Source organism: Podarcis melisellensis, assembly GCF_964234715.1.
Source record: "Podarcis melisellensis genome assembly, chromosome: 6".
Taxonomy (NCBI): domain Eukaryota; kingdom Metazoa; phylum Chordata; class Lepidosauria; order Squamata; family Lacertidae; genus Podarcis; species Podarcis melisellensis.
Window position 1 is genome coordinate 5,288,671 of NC_138538.1, and position 24,285 is coordinate 5,312,955.

Below are 24,285 nucleotides of genomic sequence, written 5' to 3' on the forward strand. Positions count from 1 at the left end.
CACCTGCAGAATGGGGTGGTTTAATCCAGCCCTATCTTCCTAAAGTAAGGATACGAGACTCCCTCCTTCAACATCTCTAGGATTTATTTTGCCTTCTCAAGCTTACCTTGGAATGAACAGTGAAAACCCATCGGTAGCGCATCTTCTTGTCCTCCGACTGCACGCGCAGAGGTTGCGGACAGGTGACCTTAACGCCGTCGACATCCTCAGAAATCTGGTGAGAGAGGTAACCAGATGAGCCAAGCGGCCAGTAGCCAACGACCTGGCCGGGGGAGATGGGAGCCTTCCCCCTTTTCGTCTGCATTCAGAGAAAAGATCCCTCTGGGACTACTTATAGAAATTTATTAAAACAAGAGGGAGGAGAGCATGAATTAAAAGAATTTAAGGAATTAGGATGGAAATAAACAACATGGTTACAATATCATCATTTGAATGAGGTATTTAAGAAAGATAGGATATGAGGGTTTGGGGAACCAATATCTCAACTGGAGAGAGAACTGTTGGAATGTAATGTAAAAGTGCTGTCTAAAATGTATAAAATATTACTGGAATGGGAAACAAAGGATGAGCAAGTAAAATCCTCAGTGATACATTGGGCAATAGATTTTGGTCACAATATAGACATGGAGGCCTGGGAGCGATTGTGGATTACGGATATAAAATTTACAGCATGTTATCGTCTAAGAGAAAATGATACGAAAATAATATATCGTTGGTATCTAACACCGAGTAAGCTGGCAAAAAATGTATAAATCTAAATCAAATAAGTGTTGGAAATGTAAAGAGAAAGAAGGTTCTTTTTATCATATGTGGTGGTCTTGTAGTAAGGTTAAAGCTTACTGGGAAATGAATTAAAAGGATGTTTAAAATAACCTTTGCAAAAAACAAACAAACCCAAAAGCTTTTCTTTTGGGAATTATAGGGACAGAACTACCTAAATTGGACTCCAGCGGCAATAATGTTACTTGCTCAAAAATGGAGAAGCAGAAGTCCCAGCAAAGGAGGAATGGATAGCAAAACTTATGGAATATGCAGAAATGGTGAAACTTACGATTAAGACTTCGTTGTGGCTTTCCTGGTATTCAGCAAGAAGCCGGTCCTGATACGAAAGGAGGCCATACTGCTTGGCGGTCCGCTTGTTCTTCTCCGAGACCTTTGCCCGCTGAATCCATTCTTCCAGCTCCTGGGCAGAATGGGCGTAGATGCAGTCTTCCCCATATTCACAGACATCAACTCTGCAGGAAGACACCAACCCAAAGTTGACTTATATGGGATAAAAGAATCAAGACAGGTGCTTTTGGCACAGCCATGCCCTTCAGTTTGTATAGCCACACCCAGGGGCACCGAAAAATCATAGGTGGCTGGGTCACCTTTTGAGTAATGCAAAGGTGGAATGGGAACTAATTTGCAAACTGTTCTGGGTAATCTGAGTTAAATCCATCATTCAGTCCGGATGCTGAGGTCCAGCTCTGACGGCCTTCTGGTAGTTCCCTCCCTGCGAGAAGTGAGGTTACAGGGAACCAGGCAGAGGGCCTTCTCAGTGGTGGCACCCTCCCTGTGGAACACCCTCCCATCAGATGTCAAGGAAATAAACAACTATCTGACCTTTAGAAGACATCTGAAGGCAGCCCTGCTTAGGAAAGTTTTTAAAGTGTGGAGTTTTATTCTGTTTTTAGTGTTCTGTTGGGAGATGCCCAGAGTGGCTGGGCGTAGTATAAATAAATTATTATTATTATTATTATTATTATTATTATTATTATTATTATTATCACTCTGGCTTTTTCCCTGAGAGAGCATCAAGGTGGTTTACAGTTAAAATAATTACCGCTAAAAACAAAAAAACCCATCATTAATAAACAATTAAATATGTATGCATGCTGAGATTCCTGCATTACAGGGGCTTGGACTATATAAGGACATTTGGGGTCTTTTCCAACTCAACAATTCTATGGTTCTACGCATGTCATACATATAAGTGCAATAACACCAGTCATTTTATTAAAAGCAGTCAGACCCCCCCCAAGCCACTTAGAACAAGAAAGTCATCACCTGCTGTCAGAGAACTGCCATCGCAACTAGCGGAGGAGGCGAGGCTCCACAGCGATGCTGGAGAGGGGCCAAGCAGGGAGAGAGGCAGTTCTCCGGCTGGGGAAGATAATCAGCGCTACACCAGGGATAGAGGGGGCCCGATGGGGGAAGCAGAGAGGAGGCTCCAGGACTCTTCGCTGGAGACCAGCGAGGAGAGCACAGGTCCTCCGCTGCCCACACCCACCCTGCGCAGAAGACTTTCGCGCAGGGAAAGTAGGCGGCGACTTGGCATCAAAGAGCTTCTTTGCTGGAAGAGGTTCACTGACGGATTCTGCTAGCGACTGAAGAGCCACGAAGTGAAGGGCTGTCCAGCCAGGAAAGGTTTAACCAGGCCACCTAGCCAGGAGTGGCGGCAACTTACGCACGAGCAACCCCATATAACCATTACACCTGCCATCGGAATGACAAGGAGGGAGCCAGTCTGGTTTCTCAGGGTGGGAGGAGTTCCAAAGTTTGGGAGCAGCCACCGAGAAGGCCCTGTCCTCCATCTCCACCAAACATACCTTATTGCAGTAATCTAATTGGGATGTAACTTTTAACCACGTAAATGCACTCCTGGCCGCCAGAGAGACCCGGGCCCAGGAAAGAATAACTGCAGCGCTTACCTTTTGCAAAGGGCGAAGGCCATCAGGCCGTAGGGAGGGGCGCGGTGAGCCCACTCAGTCACGGGGTCCGTGGCAATCAGCTGGGTGTGCTCCACAGAGGAGCAGTGGTTCTCAAAGGACTCCTGGGAGCTACAGGTCACCAGGCAGACCCTGCAGTAGAACTGCACACTGGGTTGCAAAACCTCCTCGCCCGGCTTGCTCTCCACCCCTGGCAGATGGAGGAGATCTCTGCGCACCAAGCCTCGGTTTGCCTCCGCCTCCCAGACGGCCTGTTCCACGTCGCTGTGGGAGTAGTTGCACCGGTGAACAGTGTGGCGGCAAGGTTTGCCAGCGGAGACGTATCTGCAGTAGCTGAACTTCTTCAAGCCTCCTGGGCAGGGGCGGACTTCCGTGTACTGCTCCTTCTTCTTGCCGTCAGAGATCACGTGGACCAAAAGGGATCCCCAGTGCCCCTGGCAAGCTGGCGCCGAGTCCTTAACAGAGATCCTCTGTGGGGTCTGGTAAAAGCAGACCCTGCAGATCTCCTGGAAACGGCCCCCGAACTCGCTCCGGATTTCCTCTGAGATGCTGAGAGCCGGAGGTCTGGAAAGGCCGTTGGCAGAGCTGCCAACCTGTGCCTGCTGCACCAGCCTCTTCAGGGCCCGCCTTTCCATGTTGTTGGCGCGCTCGAACGTCCACACTAACACCTCCTCCCAGCTCCAAGCGAAGGTGCAGCGGTTGCGGTGCTTGGTGCAACCCAAGCCGGCAATGTAATACCTGCAGACGTCGTAGTGCGTGGGGTTTGGGAAGCTGGGTCGCCTGTCTACCTTTCGCCACAGCTTCCCCCGTTTGCCTCTGCGCCTGCCCAGGAGAATCTCCATCATGCAGCGATGCGCCACCTCCTTCAACCTGTAGGTGCTCTCGTTCTCCTGCTGGGCACATTTTGAGCAAGCCAGAAGCAAGGTGAGTTGTTGCTGGAGACCGTCCAGCGGTGTCACAACCGCCCCGTTCAACAGGGGCATCTTTTGAAAAGGTCCTATGAGCTCAGTCAGCAGGGAACAATTGGTTCTGTGAGATGTCGATCCAAGGCAGCTATGGATGCCCAGCAAAGGGTAGCTCTCAAAACTCCTAAGAATTAACAAGAGGAGAATAAGGAATCTGCCTTGCAAGTCAGCCCTTCTTTTAAATAAGCAATTAGCGTTTTATTCAGAACTGTTTTTAAAAGTCCACAGTTTCAAGAAGTCCTAAACAGCCTAAGGGTAGAGCACCTCCACCCCCATCATTCAGCCCAGACACTGAGGTCCAGCTCCGAGGGCCTTTTGGTGATTCCCTCCCTGGGGAAGTGAAGCTACAGGGAACGGGGCAGAGGGCCTTCTCGGTGATGGCACCTGCCCTGCGGAACGCCCTCCTGTCAGATGTCAAGGAAATAAACAGTCAGATGGGTAGGTTGTTGTTCATAGAATCATAGAACGGTAGAGTTGGAAGGAACCCTGGGGGTCATCCAGTCCCACCCCCTGCCAAGCAGGAATCTCAACAAAAGCATCCATGACAGATGGCCATCCACCCTCTGCTTAAAAGCTTCCAAGGAGACTCCACCACCTCTCAAGGAAGTCTATTCCACTGTCAAACAGCTCTTACTGTCAGAAAGTTCTTCCTGATGTTTAGTCAGAATCTCTGTTGTTGTTACTTGAAGCCATCGGTTCGAGTCCTACCCTTCAGAGGAGGAGAACAGAAGGCCAGACAAGATGGGCTCTCTTAGGCCTAATCCAGAAGTCAGGCCCTTAAGCCCTTATTTGTTTTCCTTCCGTTTTGCAAGCAACTTTGATTTCCCTAGATAGCAAAGCAGGGTAGCAGTTCTTTGAAATACAGTGAACGCTCTCGGGTTGCGAATGTGATCCTTGCGGGATGCATGTTTGCAACCTGTAGCGTTCGCAACCTGCGTCTGCGCACGCTGCGATTCGGTGCTTCTGCGCATGCGCAAAGTGCAATTTAGCACTTCCGCTCATGCGCGACTGCCGAAACCCGGAAGTAACCCGTTCCAGTACTTCCGGGTTTCGGCAGTCCGTAACCCAAAAAAAGGCAACCTGAAGCGTCTGTAACCCGAGGTATGACTGTACCCGAGGTATGACTATATTATTGTGTAACTAATAGCAGCTGTGTGTGTGTTGTGCCACAGCTAATGGTGACCCATGACCCCCAGGAAACCCTTGGAGAAATTCCATGAAATTATCTTCCCAGTTTCTCTACCCACAAATAGGATGGAGAGCTTTGGAAAGCCATTTTTGCACATGGCCCTAGTGAAGACTTGCAACTACAGTGGTACCTCCAGTTGCGGACAGGATCCGTTCCGGAGCTCCAGTCGGATCCCGAAGTTTCCGCAACCGGAGGGACCGCTTCTGGACATGCGTGCGGCGAAACACTTCCGGGTTTGCCGCTTTTGCAACCCGAAGTTTACATTACCTGAGGGTAATGTACGGTAAGCTGAGGTGCTACTGTACTTGTTGCAAATCTTTCTTCACGCTGGTGCAAAGATACAGTATGACTGTATTTCAATGGAAGTATTGAGAATGGCCAGCAGTGGATTGGAGGGGTAGAATTTAACAAACCTTGTTTATGGACTACAAATTCATCCAGAGGCACCTTTAAGGGACAGGCAGCACCCAATACGACGCAGTACCTTCTCTCTCTCTCTCTCTCTCTCTCTCTCTCTCTCTCTCTCTCTCTCTCTCTCTCTCTCTTGTCTAGCCAAGTACAATATCGGGATCACTGCTGTGACCGAAAACCCTCTCCTAAACCTTCCTTGCCCCCAAACCTGGCCGACTTCCATGGGCTTCTCGAAACCTCGCTCCACCAGGCACTGGTTTCTCTGCCAGCTGTGTTGCACCAGCTCATCCTGCTTGCAGCAAAACAGGAACCAGCTCTCCTAGCTTTCTTCCTCCCTAGACTTCGCCCTAAGCCAGCAATGCTGATTTGCTCCATTATGCTAACAGACTAGCGTTAGAAGCTCAGATATAGAAACCAGGTGCCAAATGGCTCCTTAAACCAAGGTTACAGTCGCCAAAACCGAATGTCTAGTGGCCATTTTGGGGCACAGTGGCTCTAAAAGTCTTATTTTTCAAAGGATGGAGTGGCTGTGAATGATCTGGCTAGTTCAGATGGCAACCGCGAGCTACCTTAAGAACTTTGAGAACTCAAAGAAGAAAAGGCATTTGATCCAGGGATAGTCAACATGTCTATCGGCCTATTCCGACCTCTTTTCCTTAATGGTGCCTGCTCCTGCTCTGGCTGAACGGAAAAGGCATTTTGGTACCTGAAATTCAACAGGATGGGGTCTTGGCGTATGGAAACAGTCCAGATCTAATGATCCCCTGATGGTGATGTCAGGCAACATCCTGGCGCCAGGCATCTTCACTTGGTGGCAAGTGCTTGATAAAGGGAAAGGGAAAGGGACCCCTGACCATTAGGTCTAGTCGTGGCCGACTCTGGGCTTGTGGTGCTCATTTCGCTTTACTGGCCGAGGGAGCTGGCGTACAGCTTCCACCTGAGCGGTACCTATTTATCTACTTGCACTTTGGCATGCTTTCGAAATGCTATATTGGCAGGAGCAGGGACTGAGCAACGGGAGCTCACCCCATCGGAGGAATTCAAACCGCCAACCTTCTGATCAGCAAGTCCTAGGCTCTGGGGCTTAACCCACAGCTGCAAAATGGGCCTGGCACCTGGCTAATTTCGAATACTGCAACAGAGATATTTGCGCTGGAGAGACCAAGGATTTCATTTGGACTTTCTGTGTGCCAAACACAATGGTTCTGCCCTCTCCAGATGTTACGGACTACAGCTCTCATGAGCCTCAGCCAGCAAAGCTAAACTTTCCACTTCTCCTCCAGCAAACCATGGGATGTAAGGCAAGAACAAGCCATGACACCCAATTCAGACATAACGCTAAGCCATGTCAGGAAAATGCCACTTAGAGAAAGATCTGAGATATTTTCCTTGAAGGCTGGATATGTTTTCTTCTGGATTGTTTTGTTTGATGTTTCAATGTGTTGCAAACCGCTTTGAGGTTTTCTCTTTAAAATCTAAAGCGGTATAGAAGTAATAATAATAATAACAATAACAATAATAAACAACTCTATGGGGGGAATGGCACCTAAAAACTCTTGTTGTGGCGACCGTAACTTGGCTTAAGGTGCCATTTGGCAATTCGCTTATACAGTGGACGTTCGGGTTGCGAACGTGATCCGTGCGGAATGCACGTTCGCAACACGCAGCGTTCGCAACCCACATTGGGCATCTGCGCACACACGGATTGCAATTCGGCGCTTCTGTGCATGTACAAAGCACGATAGAGCGCTTCTGCGCAACCACCGAAACCCGGAAGTAACCCGTTCCCGTACTTCTGGGTTTCGGCGGTCCGTAACCTGAAAAAATGCAAACTGAAGTGTCTGTAACCCGAGGTCTGACTGTACAGTAATACCTCCAGAACGTCTGCCTTGTCTAGCATCCATTCTGGCAAACGTCCGTGGCAAACCCGGAAGTACCGGAACGGGTTACTTCCGGGTTTGCCGTTTATGCATGCACAGAAATGAAAACCGCTCCGCACATGGACACGGCACTTTGCCCTGCATCTGTTTTGGCTAGTGGCCGGGGCTCCGGAACGGATCCTGGTCGCAAAACAAGGTACGACTGTATATCTGAGTTTCTAACACTGTTTGCACTCAAAGTCACTAGAAGAGGACTAAAATCGTGCGCAGCCCTGAGAGTGGCTGGCATTCCCCTTGGCCCAGCCCTGGGGAGAAGGATGGCTGGTTGGGGAGAAGGAGGAACCAAGTCAAGGAGACCACGCAGCGTGGGTGTCAGTGCTGCATCAGCAGATGTGAGCCTGAAGGAATGACTATCCGTCGAGTCATTCTCAAAACTGAAAGGGAAATGTCTCCAGCAAACAAAACAAAAAAAATTAAACAAATAGGGAGTCCCAAGAGAAGCCCTCAAAAGTTAAAATGCAAGATCTGTGAGTCACTGGCAGCTTGACCCAGAAACTGGGTGGGGCAAGACCACAACATCATTTGTTTGCAGAGATACAGTGCAGATGCGAGATGAGATTTGCTCTCCAGCTGGGCAAACAGTCACTCCCAGAATCGCTCGCTCTGACAAATGCAAAGCACTCTGTTGAGGGCCTCTGAGAACGGGACAAAAACTAAAAACAAAGGTGGACGTTCGCGTCTGCTTGGCACTGGGTCACCTGCAATGCAAAGGAAACACACCCACACCATGCAAGAGACCCACAAAACCATGGGTTGCCAACGTGGCACTCGTGGCTGCTCATGTGCTTTCACAGGCAGTGCTAGAAACTCAGACATGAAAGCTAATCACCAAATGGCGCCTTATAATAATTGTTTTTCAGTTCATTTCTATACCGCTTTATATTTTAAAGAGGGGGGAATATAACAGTGGTTTGCAGCACATTAAAACATCGCATAAAACAATCCAGAATAACACAAATTCAAGGAAAATATTTCTCTAAGTGACATTTTGCTTTCCCCATGTTTATTTACCTACTCAGTTTATAGAGTTGCCCCCCTAGCAGGAGGACTCTAGCAGTGTGGTTTGAGTGTTGGACTAGGGGCTGGGTTCAAATCCCCCAGAAGCTGACTGGGTGACCTTGGAGTCAGATGCAGCCCCTTCACCGATCTCACAGGGTCATTGCTGTTGTAGTACAAAACATCTCCAGGGCATCTGGTTGTGGGGAAGGCAGGTTTAGTGCCTCGGTGGTTCTGGTCTGTATACTGGGCACAATACAGAAAGACCTAGCCTCTGCAACTCTGAAAATGTGGGCTTCTTTGTTTTTCATAGACTGAAGGGGCCTAATCGTGCACTCAAAGAGGGCGGCCAATGTAAACTGAATCCTGGTCGATAAGTACCGGGCAGTGACATTTCAACCCAAAATGTCACAGTTCACCAGGCAAGCTGCCCTTTTCGATAGCAGCCTTAAACTCTGCCAGTTTAAACTAGTTTAAGGGACACCTATTTCTCCGCCAAGTCCAAAGGAGCCGCCAGCTTGCCCTTCGCCACTTTCAGAATACATGCAGGGACGGTCATTTTTTTACAGAAAGACTCGTTCTTGCTGGTATAATCTTAACATTTACAACCAGATGAAGGTTTCATTTTTCGAATAATAAATTTTCAGAGTAATTTTTACAATTATATCAAAAATTACTGATTTGGTTACATTATTAGAAATACATAGACAGATAACAATGAAATTATTGTGAGGTTATTTAAGTTAACTGTTTATGTTTGGACAACGTTTCTGCTGTACTTTATTGGAAGGAGAAAAATAATCATTTCCTTAATAACAATTTATTTAACTAAAACAGTAATATTATAGCATATGTATCCATGTTTGTTAATGTGGTTAAACAATTTAAAAAAAACCTCAAGACAGTTTTAGCACACATGAAAAACTTAAAACAAATGCTTATTTCCCGATAAATAGCCTTTCTAAGTCAAAATATGTGGACTCCTAATTATGGTGCTGAAGGAGACTCTTGAGAGTCCCATGGACTGCAAGAAGATCAAATCTCTCCATTCTTAAGGAAATCAGCCCTGAGTGCTCACTGGAAGGACAGATCCTGAAGCTGAGGCTCCAATACTCTGGCCACCTCATGAGAAGAGAAGACTCCCTGGAAAAGACCCTGATGTTGGGAAAGATAGAGGGCACAAGGAGAAGGGGACAACAGAGGACGAGATGCTTGGACAGTGCTCTTGAAGCTAGCAGCATGAGTTTGACCAAACTGCGGGAGGCAGTGGAAGACAGGAGTGCCTGGCGTGCTCTGGTCCAGGGGGTCACAAAGAGTCGGACACGACTAAACGACTAAACAACAACAACAAAAAGGTAGCAGCTGGGACACGGGTGGCGCTGTGGTCTAAACCACAGAGCCTAGGGCTTGCCGATCAGAAGGTTGGGAGTTTGAATCCCCACAACGGGGTGAGCTCCTGTTGCTTGGTCCCTGCTCCTGCCAACCTAGCAGTTCGAAAGCATGTCAAAGTGGCAGTAGATAAATAGGTATCGCTCCGGCGGGAAGGTAAACGGCGTTTCCTTGTGCTGCTCTGGTTCGCCAGAAGCAGCTTAGTTATGCTGGCCATACGACCTGGAAGCTGTCTGCGGACAAATGCTGGCTCCCTCAGCCAGCAAAGCGAGATGAGCGCCGCAACCCCAGAGTCGTCCGCGACTGGACCTAAAGGTCAGAGGTACCTTTACCTTTAAGGTAGCAGCTACAGAAAGAATCTCACCAACGGCACTGTGCTATCTATGGACCCTTTTGCTACATTCACACCTTGCCCTGTGCCACACTGTTCTTATTTCAGGCTCAGATTCCACCTGGGGCACAGCTGCCCAGACACAAGCACTCCTCTCATCTCACAAGGTGATAAATGCCACTTAATTTTCACTTCCTGATTCTGACTGCTTTCCCTGGGAGCAGCCAAAGATGCAAATCGTTTTTTGTGTGATTGGGCCTGGGGAGGGGACAACCACTAATAAACGCTCTTTTGTTTCCAAGGCAAACTTGGATAATAAACCACAGCAAACCTGCGGTAACATAGGAGAGAGAAGCCGGGAGTGGCATTTGAGGACACTTGAGGAGGTGTCTTATGGGACTGTAAGCAAGGTGTTGCCAGAATCCCAACTCCCATCAGTCCTAAAGCCACGCTGGCTGAGGCTGATGGGAACTGGAGTCCTTCAACATCTGGAAGCATTGCTTTACAACAAACCTGTAATGCCAGACCGCATTTTTAACCTTATCTTGCAGAATGCGGGCGGATTGCTTAAGGTCGCCTTCTGGGCTCACGGCACGAGCAAGATCTGAAACAGAGACTTCCCGATTCAGAGCTTACACACTTTTGCCGCTATTTCACATGAGGTTCCACCCCACCTTTGTCACAAGACCAAGGACAAATATACGAAGCCACGCCTCTGCGCAATGGTGCAATAATGGAGCCCGGACGAAGACCCACAAACAGCCACAGAATGCAGGCTAGGAATAAAATGCTGTCCGGTTTGCAAATATTAACAGCTCCTGTTGCATCAGGGAGAGCACTCCTGGAGCTGAGCTGGCAGTCGCTTTGTTTCCAAAGAACCCTGCCCTCCGAGTTGCCAGCACATGCCTCTCCCCCAGTTCCATCCCACCTCACTCACCCTCTCCCTTCCCAGCTGCTTTGACTGTTATCAGTCCTGCACCAGGACAGGGTTTGAGGACGGCTGTCACATACCGTATTTTTTGCACCATAACACTCACTTTTTTCCTCCTAGAAAGTAAGGGGAAATGTCTGTGCGTGTTATGGAGCGAATGCCTGTGGGTGGCGGGGGGGGGGGGGACCTGCTGCAGTCGTGAGCAGAGAATCCATGGTTCCCCTTGCTTCCCTCCTCCATGGTTACAAAGCATGGATCCACATGGATCCTCAGGATTTTTGCATTGGGCTACTCCAAACTCACTGTCAGATCACATGTCTGTGGCCACAGCATGAACCACAAAAATCATATATCCACTATTTCATTTAGAATAATTTTTTTCTTGTTTTCCTCCTCTAAAAACTACGTGCGTGTTATGGTCTGGTGCGTGTTATAGAGCGAAAAATACGGTAGTCTGAACAGATGCAGGGGAGCAGATCTGAGTGGCTTCTGTTTGTCAAGGCAAGAGGTGCCTGGAACCTGGACTAAATCATAGAATTGGACAGCTGGAAGGGAGCCCAAGGGTCATCTAGTCCAACCCCCTGCAATTCAGGAATGTGCAGCTGTCCCTTACAGGGATTGAACCTTATCTGTCCACAAGCATCAGTCAGACACAAAGCTTTGTCTTCATCACTGATGATTCTATCCAGTGTTGGAAATTAGCCAGGCACCAGACATGTTTTACGACTGGCGCAGGTCCAACTGCAATCACGCGGAGATCCCTGGATGCCTGGTTGGCAACAGACGTCTCCATCTGGCTGGCCCCTCCAGCTTTCTTAAGCAGCTAAGCAGATGAGCTTATAATAATAATAATAATAATAATAATAATAATAATAATAATAATGTTCTTCCTGGTTCAAAAACCGGGCTCAGGGCGGCTAACAACATTGGATTCATTGCATTCATATCCCACCTTTTTCTCCGAAGAATACAGTGGTACCTCGGGTTAAGTATTTAATTCATTTCGGAGGTCACAACCAGAGGTACCACTGTACAGGCTAAGAAATTAATTCGTTCCAGAGGTCCGTTCTTAACCTGAAACTGTTCATAACCTGAAGCACCACTTTAGCTAATGGGGCCTCCTGCTGCCACCGTGCGATTTCTGTTCTCATCCTGAAGCAAAGTTCTTAACCTGAAGAACTATTTCTGGGCTAGCAGAGTCTGTAACCTGAAGTGTCTGTAACCTGAAGCGTATGTAATCTGAGGTACCACTAAACATGCTTCACCTCCCATCCTCAGTCACCGTATTTTTTGCTCTATAAGACGCACCTAGTTTTTGGAGGAGGAAAAGAAGAAAAAAAATATTCTAAATCCCAGAAGCCAGAACAGCAAGAGGGATCGCTGCACAGCGAAAGCAGCGATCCCTCTTGCTGTTCTGGCTTCTGGGATAGCTGCGCAGCCTGCATTCGCTCCATAAGACGCACACACATTTCCCCATACTTTTTAGGAGGGAAAAAGTGAGTCTTATAGAGCAAAAACTACGGTAATTCCTATGACGACCCTGTGAGGTAGGTTAAGAGGCTGCGAACTACTCCAAGGTTACCCAGTGAGCTTCATGACTCAAATAGGGAGCCATGCAATCTCCTGGGTCCTAGTCCAGTGCTCTAACCACTATACCACACTGCTTGCCTAGAGTACTTTGGCCATGGGGCAGCTCTATAAATTATGTAGGTAAATAAATACAGGGAATGCAATATGCCACTTAGAGAAGGATCTGAAATATTTTCCTGGAATCTTGAATTTCTTTTATTCTATATTCTTTCATTTGATGCTTTGACGTGTTGTAAACTGCATTGAGATTTTATCTTTAAAATATGAAGCGGTATAGAAATGACATGAATAATAATATTAATTAATTAATTAATACCCCGCCCTCCCCAGCCAAGACCGGGCTCAGGGCAGCTAACACCCGATATAAAAACAAATTGACTGAAATACAACTTAAAAACAAGATTAAAAAACAACATTAAAACACAGCCTCATTTCAATGGAAACTCAAATCAAAAACTTTTTTTGGGATGAAAACGTCAAGTTTTCACCAAGGCTAACTATCCAGACTGGTCCTACATGGGCCAGAAAAAAGCCAGGGAATAAAGAAAACTTTATTGAGGGGAGACAGTGGTGCCCAGAGACATTTTGCTGTGGCAGCTGTTAACTTAGGTTTAAGGTCCTATCTGTCATGGATGTATTGCTGAAATTGGGTTGGACTTGATAACCCCTGGGGTCCCTTCCCATTTTACAATTCTATGATTCTATCCTAAAGGGACACGGGTGGTGCTGTGGGTTAAACCACAGAGCCTAGGACTTGCCGATCAGAAGGTCGGCGGTTCGAATCCCCATGACAGGGTGAGCTCCCGTTGCTCGGTCCCTGCTCCTGCCAACCTAGCAGTTCGAAAGCATGTCAAAGTATAAGTAGATAAATAGGTACCGCTCCAGCGGGAAGGGAAACGGTGTTTCCGTGCGCTGCTCTGGTTCGCCAGAAGCGGCTTAGTCATGCTGGCCACATGACCCGCAAGCTGTACACCGACTTCCTCGGCCAGTAAAGCGAGGTGAGCGCCGCAATCCAGAGTCGGACACGACTGGACCTAATGGTCAGGGGTACCTTTACCTTTACGATTCTATCCTAGTTTCTAACACTGCTTCCCTCCCCTATGGTCCCTGCATTCAAATCGTTGTCAAGTGGCTTCTCTTTGCTACAATACAGAGGATTCCCAATGCTTCCTTCCTAACTTATCACCCTCTGGCACTCGCATTCGTGCTGCTGAGCACCGCTGGGCCCAAGAGTGGTGCATAAATAATCAATAAGAAGTAGCTTATAATAAAATCTCTGCAACACTCTTCACTCTCCCCAGGGTGTCTCTCTGTCCAGCACACAGAGAACTGCTCCTTTTGCTCTGGAGAGCAGATAACAGAAATATTGGGTGTGGAAACACAACCGTATTTAGGGAGCAGGCTTTGAGCATGAAATATCAGGATAGAATTTCTTAGCTCCTGGTCATCTAGCGGAAGTAACTTAAGGAACAATGGGTGTTGTGCAGGAGGGGGAATAATAGGATCCTGAACCTTATCTTCTTTGTGGTGGAGAGAGAAAAGGAGGGTGTGCATTTCTGGAACTCAAAAGTCAGCCTCCCTGTTTGAAACTTAATTGCGCACTGATAACTGGTAGGTGTGAACAAGCACTCACTGTTTGGCACACCCCAAAGCAGAACCTATCAGCACAACCACAACTCTTTGCAAAGCCGCAGCTGGGCATCCCAAAAACAGAAGCTGCAATTTTGTACTGGTTCCCACGTTACAGGATGTCAACATTCAGAGCCATGAGTGACACCTTTTGCTCTGCTCGCCTTTGCCTCTGGCGCTGCCTACCCTGGGATTTGCCCTTAGGGCTGAAATAGTTTCCCACACCCTGGTCTAGAGAGCCCCTTATTCTGGCATTCCCCACCCCCAGGCTAAATTTCCCCCCTTCTCCACACACACACACACACACACACAGTGGCGTAGCGTGGGTTGTCAGCACCCGGGGCAAGGCAAGTAATTTGCGCCCCCTAACCCTAACCCCCAGATGTTGCGCCCGGTGCGACCGGCCCCCCCTGCACCCCCCACGCTACGCCACTGTACACACACAAAGGCCTGCACATGGAATGCAAACAGCCGGAAAAAACGAACACCCTACATCCTAGCAATGCAAGGCGGGAAAAAGCCCAGGGCTTCATTTTTCTGCAGAAGCTTTTCCTGTTCCTTAACTTCACCAGTCAGCGATACTGAGGATCGGGTGGCTTTGCAAACTGCAAATACAGCGTTGTGCAATCCTAGCAGACTCCGGGTTATTAGCTTCACTTGGGGGAAGACAAAGTAAAATAAACATGCTGTCACTTTCTGATGCAACCGTCTGCGTTTGAACCAGGGGAAAGAGGAGCGAAATGGCAGGGAAGTCACTGCTGCGCGATTGCACCAGCGGAGCCATATATTCTACCTTAGATCAAAATCTATAAATTAGCTTTGTTGGGTTTCCATATTGCTATCTGTATCTCTCTCCCCCCCCCCAATGATTGTGGGGGGGTTTCCTCTCCCCCCCCCCTTGCATCCACAAGCAGAACCAGGACTAAGTTCATAGTGAAGTTACAGCTTACGTGTCCCATGCAATTTTTGTTTAATTGGAAAACCTCTGCTGCTGGTGGGGTTAGGTGGACAAAGGCACTCGATTCCTGCAATGCAGAGGGTCGGACTAGATGATCCTCAGTTGTCCCTTCCAATTCTACAATTCCATGATTCCCCACTGAATCACTACTACTGCCAGCAGTTCAGCCTCCCTCCTGCTTCAACATATCCGCCTGCACATTACACACGAGTAATGCACAAACAGAAATTATTGGGTGGGGTGAGGTACATTTGCAATTCATTTCAGATGCTTCAACCTGCTTTGCAAACAGCTTTTGAGCTTTGTTCAAATACTGGCAATATTTAAAAAAAACACTTTCCGCATAGCGTTTAAAAATAGGATGAGCCCTTTTGTGATCACTGTCTAGCAACCACATCAACCGGCAACATCAAAAGTCTGAAAATTGAGAAATTCATTGTGGATTTCAGGAAAGGGGGAAGAGTCAAGGGGTTTGGGGGCAATAACTATTGTGCTTTCTAGCCCTCCAGATCCACAGGGGAAATGTTGAAAATAAAGTTTTTGTCTGTTCCAGCAAAGCTAACAACTGGACACCACAGTAAATATATAAGCCTGTTGCCTTCATGATTTCTTATGGCAGCTTGAAGACTGATATAATTATTGTGGCATCTGGGTCTGTGGACTAAAGCCCACTTTGCCAGATCAAAGGAGAGAGAGACAGGGTGGCTTCGCAGCTGGCATGCCGGTCTAGACTTGGGAAGACCCCGATTCGAACCCCCACCTTCCTGCAAAGCTCCTTAGAAACAGCCTAACCTACCTCTCAGGGCTGTTTCTAAGGATAAAATGCAGAGGGGAGTGAGGAGGCTGAACCAAAGTCACAAAGCTGAGTGACCTACCTCACAGGGATGTTGTGGAGATAAAACAGACAAGGGAAGAACCATGAATGCTACCCTAAAATCCTTGAAAGAAAGGGAGATTGCAAATATATTCATATTATTTGGGGGGGAGCATGTTTTCAAACAATTTTGTGAGAGGCCGTATTGTGCAGTGGTTAGAGCAGTGCTTTCCAAACTTAGTTCTCCAGCTGTTTTTTTTTTACTACAACTCCCATCATCCCTGACCATTGGCCCTGGTAGATAGGGATGATGGGAGTTGTAGTCCAAAAAAACAGCTGGAGAACCAAGTATGGAAAGGGCTGGGTTAGCGTGCCAGGACTATGACCTGGGGGACCAGGGTTCAAATCTGCAGTCAGCCATGAAGCTGGCTGGGCACCCTTGAGCCTGTCACTCCCTCTCCACCTAACCTACCTCACAGGGCTGTTGTGCAGATAAATGGGAAGGAAGAGGATTATGTAAGCCACTTTGTGCTCCTTAAAGGTGGGGTGGAAATGTAACAAAACCACAAACCCAAAAAATAAGCTCAGGCAGCAGTTGGGTGGGTGGGGAATACGTGAAAACCCTTCCTGCCGAAATGAGCAAGCTTTCGGGTGCCACAGAAGTCCTTGTTGTTGCTGCTAGAGCAGCAGCCCAGCCAGACTCTGCTACGTCACCCTGTTGTTGTTCAGCCTTCAGAATAAACACTGAGCCTTGGGAGGAAGGACAGCCCTGAACAGATGCGGGCAAGTCTTGCCTGGCAACCTAAGCCACCTCAAACCTGGAGGCAGGTGAAGTCAGAGGGGGGGGGGGGGAGCAAAAACAAACCCACAGATTGGGGGAGGAGTGACCTTGCAAGGCTCAGAATGGATGGGGCTGGAGCGATTTCCTCAGCTGCACGCAGAGTAGACCAAAGTCTGGCAAAGTCCACAGGGGCAGAAGCACACCTGGCAGGTTTGCAGCCTCCCCGCCCCCCCAGCTGCTCTGGACTGTGCCCTCCAGATGTCTGGGCCATGCCCTGGGGGGGACGACTGGGGGGAGTTGTGTTCCAAAACATCTGGAGGGTGCCAGCTTGGGGGAGGCTGCAGGGCGCAGGAACATATCTACCTGAATAGAAACCAGTATACATCTTTTCTATTTTAAAAATACATAAATTAAGGGCGGCAAAAGGTCAAGGGAAGAGAGAGACAGTGCTGAGAAACACCTCTCGCTTTGCGAAAAGATGGGAGAGAGGCTGTCTCGGGGAGTTCCGCCGGCTGATCTCAACCTCACGGAGACTAATACAGAGACGCGCCGGCAGCTCCGCGCGCTCCTCCGCGCGCCCCGAGGGCGCACCAGCCTCCCTTCCTCCGCGCCATCCTCGGGATTGGATCGGCGCAAGCAAACCCGCTTTGCCGGATCGCGCCTGGCGCTCTCAACTCGCCCTTCCTTTGTCTCTCCTTTTCTCTCTCTTGTGAAGAGGCAGGGAAGGGAAGCAGAGACGCGGCGGATCCCAGATCCCTGGCGTTGGGGATGGAGGGCGCATCCTGGCACCAGGCTAGAAGCGCACCGTCCATTCCCACGTTAATGTCTTCTCTCTCTCTGGGTCCGCAGCAAGCCCTGGGTCCCAGCCTGCGCTCGCCACGTGGGGAGTCCCCACTCTCCCCATCCCCGCAACAAAAGCTCCCCGATCCGCAACTCCGAGCTGCCTCGCGATCCCCGTTCCAAGCCCCCGGGGGAGGGTTGGATTCAGACGATCGGGTTGGATTCAGACGCGGGTCGTGCCGCCGCTCCGGTTCCCACGCAAGATCCAACCTCCCTAGGAGCAGGAGGGTGGCGGGGAGAGATGGGGGCGGCCGAGATACGCCCCCCCCCCTGGAAACGCAGGCGGAGGAAGCGCCCTCTCAACCTGCCCCGCGCAGAACCTTACCGTGGGAACGCGTCCGAATCGCGATGCGCGTCCGATGCCCGCGATCAGCCTTGGGATGAAGTTGAGGGCGGACGGAAAGATGCGCCGGTGGAGGGGGAGGCAGCCGGAGAGTTATTTAAAGCCCGGCCACGGTTTCGTTTTCTGGGGCCTCGCCGCCGCCAAACCTATGGCAGCGCTTCTCGGAAATTACATCAGGCGGTGCTCCAGCCCCGGGGCGGGGCAGCCCGGCAAGCCGCGCCCGCCCCTGCTCGGCCCCGACGGCGCAGCCAGATCCGCGCAGCCGGCTGCCTCGGCGCGCCTCCGCCTTTCTGGAGCAAGTCCGGGCATTGCGCGGACGCGATGGGTTCCCGGCGCCAGGTTGACCCGGGAGGCCTTGCATCGTGCTTGGGCGCGGGGCCCTTGCCTCTCCATCCTACATCTTCTTTTAAATGGATAGATATCAAATTTGCAGTGCAATAATAAGAAGTTAATAATAATAAGCTGCAGGTCTTCCTGAAGAAGTGTGCAAGCACACGAAAGCTCATACCAATAACAAACTTAGTTGGTCTCTAAGGTGCTACTGGAAGGAATTTTTTACAGTGGTTCCTCAGGTTACATATGCTTCAGGTTACATACGCTTCAGGTTACAGACTCCCCTAACCCAGAAATAGTGCTTCAGGTTAAGAACTTTGCTTCAGGATGAGAACAGAAATCGTGCTCCGGCAACGCAACAACAGTGGAAGACACCATTAGCTAAAGTGGTGCTTCAGGTTAAGAACAGTTTCAGGTTAAGAACGGACCTCCGGAACGAATTAAGTACTTAACCCGAGGTACCACTGTATTTTGTTTCGACTACGGCAGACCAACACGGCTGCCTACCTGTAACTAGGTCTCTCCTGGGTCATTGTTCCAGTATATGGTGGTGTTGGGTTGGGGGAGTAATCAGCATTAAAATCAAACAAGGAATAAGCAAAATGACCACATGATATGTTCACAGTGGCCATAAGAGCCAACTCCCAGGGGCTGAGGTCCCTTCACCCCCTCCCCCAATAAAATACTTGAGGGAAAGTTGATAGGCATTGCCATTCAAATAGCATGTGCGCATTGCATCATGTGATCAATTGGGGGGGGGGATATTTTATTCAAGTTGGCTCCCCATGTTGGGAAAAAGATTCCAGCAATACAGGGGTTGGACTAGATGACTCAAGAGATTCCCTTCCAACTCTTGTTGTTGTTTAGTTGTTTAGTCATGTCCGCCTCTTCATGACCCCCTGGATCAGAACACGCCAGGCACTCTTGTCTTCCACTGCCTCCCGCAGTTTGGTCAAGCTCATGCTGGTAGCTTTGAGAACAATGTCCCACCATCTCGTCCTCTGCCGTCCCCTTCTCCTTGTGCCCTCCATCTTTCCCAACATCAGGGTCTTTTCCAGGGAGTCTTCTCTTCTCATGAGGTGGCCAAAGTCTTGGAGCCTCAGCTTCAGGATCTGTCCTTCCAGTGAGCACTTAGGGCTGATTTCCTTCAGAATGGATAGGTTTGATCTTCTTGCAGTCCATGGGACTCTCAAGAGTCTCCTCCAGCACCAGAATTCAAGAGCATCCATTCTTCCGCGATCAGCCTTCTTTATGGTCCAACTCTCACTTCCATACATCACTACTGGGAAAACCATAGCTTTTACTATACGGACCTTTGTTGGCAAAGTGATGTCTCTGCTTTTTAAGATGCTGAGGAAAGGCATAAGCAGGGGCAAAAGCCAGTGTGGGGTAGTGCTTAGAGTGTTGAACTAGGGCCTGGGAGAAAGTGACCCATAGCGAACTGTAAGTGGGTTTGCTGCTATTTTCCACATTAGAATGGAGGTGATAGGCAGAGCCAATTAATTCTGCTCTTGTTCCCATTCCAAGTTCTCTCCCTACTGAGCTCTACAAGGGGAACACTGTCTCTAAAGGGTATAGAATCATAGAACTGCAGAGTTGGAAGGGACCCTGGGAGTCATCCAGCCTGACCCCCTGCAATGCAGGAATCTCAAGCATCCATAACAGATGCCCATCCACCCTCTGCTTAAAAACCTCCAAGGAAGGATGGCCCATGTTCAATACAGTGGTACCTCTGGATGCGAACGGGATCCGTCCCGGAGCCCTGTTCACGTCCTGAGTAGAACGTAACACGCGACTGTGCGTCTGCGCATACACGGATCACGATTCACCACTTCTGCGCATGACGCCATTTTGAGCATGTGCAAGCGGTGAAACCCAAAAGTAACGTGTTCTGTTACTTCTGGGTCGCTGCGGAGTGTATCCTGAAAATGCTCAACCTGAAGCATATTTAACCCGAGGTATGACTGTACCACAATGGGGAATAGCTCAGAATAATATGTGCATCTATCGGGGCAACAAGAATGGCTTAGCTTAGTGAAAAGTCCTTACGCTTGAGAGAATTGGCAAGATAATTATAACCACGGTTAAATACACACACACAACATACGTGGAAGAGCAATCACGCAAGGCGTAAGAGAGGAAGGGTGAGCCTATGACACAGGAGGCAAAGTGGGTTTTCCAAAGGGAAGCCCCCTCACCTGTTCTCTGAGCTGACATTGCAGGCTAGGCCTCAGTCATGCATGGCTGGCATAATAAACTCAGCAGAAAGCTGAGTTTCAGGAAGACCAGAATGCTTGTCTAGTAACAGGTTCAAAATACTGCAACCACTCTCAAAGATAGGAAACCAAAAACTGTATGTAAAGCGCAGCCACACACAGTTAAAAATAGGAAGAGGGAGCAAGACGTGAAACCTACAATTAGTAGGAAATCACCTCCAGTAAGTTGAAATGTGTGGGTCAGGTGGGCAGCAATAGCAGCGAGGAAAGGAGGGGGGAAAGGAGGCCTGAGAAGGACTTTGTGAAGGAAGCAGCAACAGGCAGAGAGCCCTGGAAGGGACTGTAGCAAGGATCTCTGCTTCACTGGGCAGGTACCCAGAGAGGCAGGAAGACGATGAAGGCAAAGCAAGAGAAATAATGGAGTCAGGACCCCCAAGAGCCGAATAGCTGATAATGCCAAGGTTGCAAGTTTGATCCCCGTGTGGGACAGCTGTGTATTCCTGCATTGCAGGCGGGGGTGGACTGGATGATCCTCAGGGACCCTTCACTCTGCGATTTGATCATTCTAATTCTGTTCTCAAACTTCAGGCAGCAAAACAAAAAAAATTCCTTCCAGTAGCACCTTAAAGACCAGCTAAGTTAGTTCTTGGTATGAGCTTTCGTGTGCATGCACACTTCTTCAGATACACTGAAACAGAAGTCACCAGACCCTTCTATATAGTGAGAAGGTGGGGAGGGGTATTACTCAGAAGGGTGGTGGGAATGGGTGATTCAGGCAGCAAAGTAATTCTCAACAAGGAATGCTTCAGCCGAGCAAATGGTATCGCAGTCAGAACGGGGATGGGCTTCAAAGAATAGAAGCATTGCATTGTATAAATATAAGTTTGTAGGGAGGTAAAAAGAAATTATATAAGAAATATGTAACTGTGCGGTATAAAGTAATAGATGGACAAATAGATGGATAAAGTAATAGATGGACAAAGTACAGTGAGATTAATTGGAAGTCAGTTTTAAATTTCTTTTCTATAAATTTTATAATTGTGTTCAGTACCAGGAGTATATATGATGATAATTATATTAATCTTTTATATCTTATAGTGTGGTGGTTTATTTGATTATTCTGTTATTTGTTTGTTTGTTTGATTGTATGTTCGTTTACTTGCATGTACGTCTGTTTTTCATAAATGTATTTATTTTAAATTAATAAATATATATTAAAAAAAAGAATAGAAGCATTAGTACCCATTCCCACCCCACTTCACCATTCCCCCCTTTTCTTCCTAGCCTAACATTGTATGCAACACTAATGTCTCGCAACAAATGAAACTGATCTGTAGAAAACACAGCTTGAAATACACAGGTATTTTTGCAAACTAAGAAATCTTTAATACTGTAATTTTTTAAAAAAATACATGTACTTCCTTTAGGCTAGCATCCTTTGGCAGGGTGGAGAGCCTCTCCCCTCCCCTTGGTTGGCCTACTCTTTTGTTTCTTTATGGAGAACAGTAGTCTTAACAATCCTTTCCCCAGTGTGATTGAATTTGGGCTCTAGGTTAATGGGAGGGGCACCCTATTATGTTGGCTTGATGGGATTACCTTTGAACCAAGGTGACCTTGAATGACCACATCAACTTCCATTTAACTATATCTATCTCTCTTGGGACTTGTTTCCTCCCTGCTTTGACTGTAGACTGGAAGCCAAACCAAAGCCCTTTAAACTAGTATCTGGATGGAGTTTCCCCCCAGGCTCTTGTTGCCAGCAACCAGCCAATAATTTGCATCGCAGCAAATAAATAAATAAAAAGGGGAGGGAATAAAAAGCACGCTGTTTTTAAAAGCTAGTTTGCCTTGCTTTGCTTCAAAGGAAGAAATGCAGTGGGGGGGGGGCACCTTGTGATGAGCAGCTGCTTATTGATAGGGTGGGGTACAACCAGGGATACCCCTGATATGTGAGGATCAAGAAGGTGATCCTGCAGAAATAAACTGTTATCTTTACAAGGAAAAAGGAGGAGAGATAAGCAATAGCAAGAGAAACACCACCCAAAAGAGGTTTGGGAGTTGCATCTACTAAAGACACCCACACCTAGTTGGATGTGAGAATTTTTATTCCTTTATTTTTTACGCTTGAACATCAAAACCACCAATCACTTTACATAAAATATAAAATATAAAACATTAACATTATCCTGCTCAGTAGTTTGGGGCTGTGATCCTCACTGACCTGGGACTGAGCCCCCTTCAGTTCTACAGGACTTCTGAGTAGACACAATCAGAATTAAAATGTGAAATCATCTGAAGGGTGGCAATACAAGAATGGTTTTTTTTTTCTGCAATGACTCCCTGTTTGTGAAATTCTCTCCTTCATTACATATCTTCAGTTACATTACATATCTTCCTCTATAACCAGGCCTTTGGCTAATTAAACAATCGATGACCTTTTAAATTGGGGGTGGGTTTCTTGTTATGTATTTTTGTGTTTTTATACTGTAAACCGCCCTGCGCTCTAAATTTAATAATAATGTATTTACTTCATTCCGATATTTGGTTGCATTACTTTGCTTTACTCCGATTTTATAATTTCCGTAAGCCGCTTAGGGATTCTTGCTGAAACTGTTAAGCACAATTAAAATTCTCAATTAATAACTGAAATATAACATGTACAATGTTCCAAGTCATTGTACCTAGTATAAAATCCCCCCAAATAACTCACAGCCCGCATTAGATAAAAGAAAAGTGGGAGAGGGAGGGGGTTTGCAAATGAATAATAAAATTGTAGAATTGTAGAAATCTTTTGCCTAATGTGGGGCTTGAACGCCTGACCTTGAGGTTAAGAGCCTTGTGGTCTACTGACTGAGCTACCCCTTGGATTGTCATTCTGAATCTGATCAAAACATTTGCATGGATCTGAGAGGTCAGTTGGGTCCTAGATGCTGATATGCAGTTGCTGTTATTTATTCCGGTTCACGGAATAAAATACAGGATAAAAACAAGTAAATGAGTAAAACGAAACAGCAAAACAATACCCCTTCCCTTTCCACACATTTAAAAGACTGTAGAATATTAGTCAGCCAAGTCATCATTGACACATCCAAACTGCTTTAATCCATTCCTTTTCTTCCTGCAGGGCTGGGTTCTGTTTTCCCTTTCCATTTAGCAAGGCAAACCACCACAGCCCTAGTCCATTTCGCTTTGTAATCGTCCTGGACTTTCCTTTCTCCCAGGCATTCTCAAACCGTTGCAAGGAATTTCCCGCAGAGGAAAATGTCGGGAGTCTGATGCAAGAAACATTGAAAGTGAACTGAAGACTCTCAAAAGAAAAGCAAACACAACCCGGTCCTGTAACCTGCAAATTTATTTTATGCCCATTTCACTTGTCTTTTCCTGCTGCGGATTTAGCTAGTGTCCTCTGGTAGTATTGCTAACCTGCTCATTTATAGACATTTGCATTCTGCTTTTCCTCCAAACTAGTGCCACAGGCAGTGAACATCGTTCTTCCTTTCCCCTTCTATCCTGACAAGGGCTGTGTACACACTCTCACTCATGTTTTGGGAAGCAGAGAGCCCATATGGCCAATGTTAGCAGCCCTCCATATTTATCCTGTTTTTTCTTATATCTACCACATTTCAATCTGTTTAGCCCCAAACCAGCTTTGATCTGAATTCAGAAAGACGAACCAGCACGTTAAGCCTTATACGGTGTCTCTGAGTAGCAGGTTAGGAGAGAAACCGTTTACTGAGGATGATGAGGGGGCTAATATTTAGAGCCCATTTTTCAGTTCATGGCGAAAGGTCTGGAGATTGATGGCGTAGCAGCAGAAGGAAACAGATGTCCAACCTGTTACGTTACCTGGGCATAAGCCCCGTTGGATTCAGTGGGATTGGCGTTTGCAAAAAGAACAGATACTGTACACAAAATGTC

The 24,285-nt window shown here is 47.7% G+C and overlaps 1 protein-coding gene across 1 annotated transcript in view; it reads right to left on the minus strand.

The window, feature by feature from the left end:
• HELZ2 (helicase with zinc finger 2) overlaps positions 1–17,977 on the minus strand; it is a 48,520-nt gene extending 30,543 nt beyond the window's left edge. Inside the window, exons 1-4 of the mRNA XM_081916567.1 lie at positions 17,801–17,977; positions 2,694–3,800; positions 1,052–1,235; positions 107–214 (exon numbers count right to left, since the gene is read on the minus strand). Coding sequence (XP_081772693.1) covers positions 107–214; positions 1,052–1,235; positions 2,694–3,694 — 1,293 coding nt within the window. The 5' untranslated portion in view covers positions 3,695–3,800; positions 17,801–17,977. The remainder of the gene's footprint in view (positions 1–106; positions 215–1,051; positions 1,236–2,693; positions 3,801–17,800) is intronic.
• Positions 17,978–24,285: the final 6,308 nt, after the last annotated feature.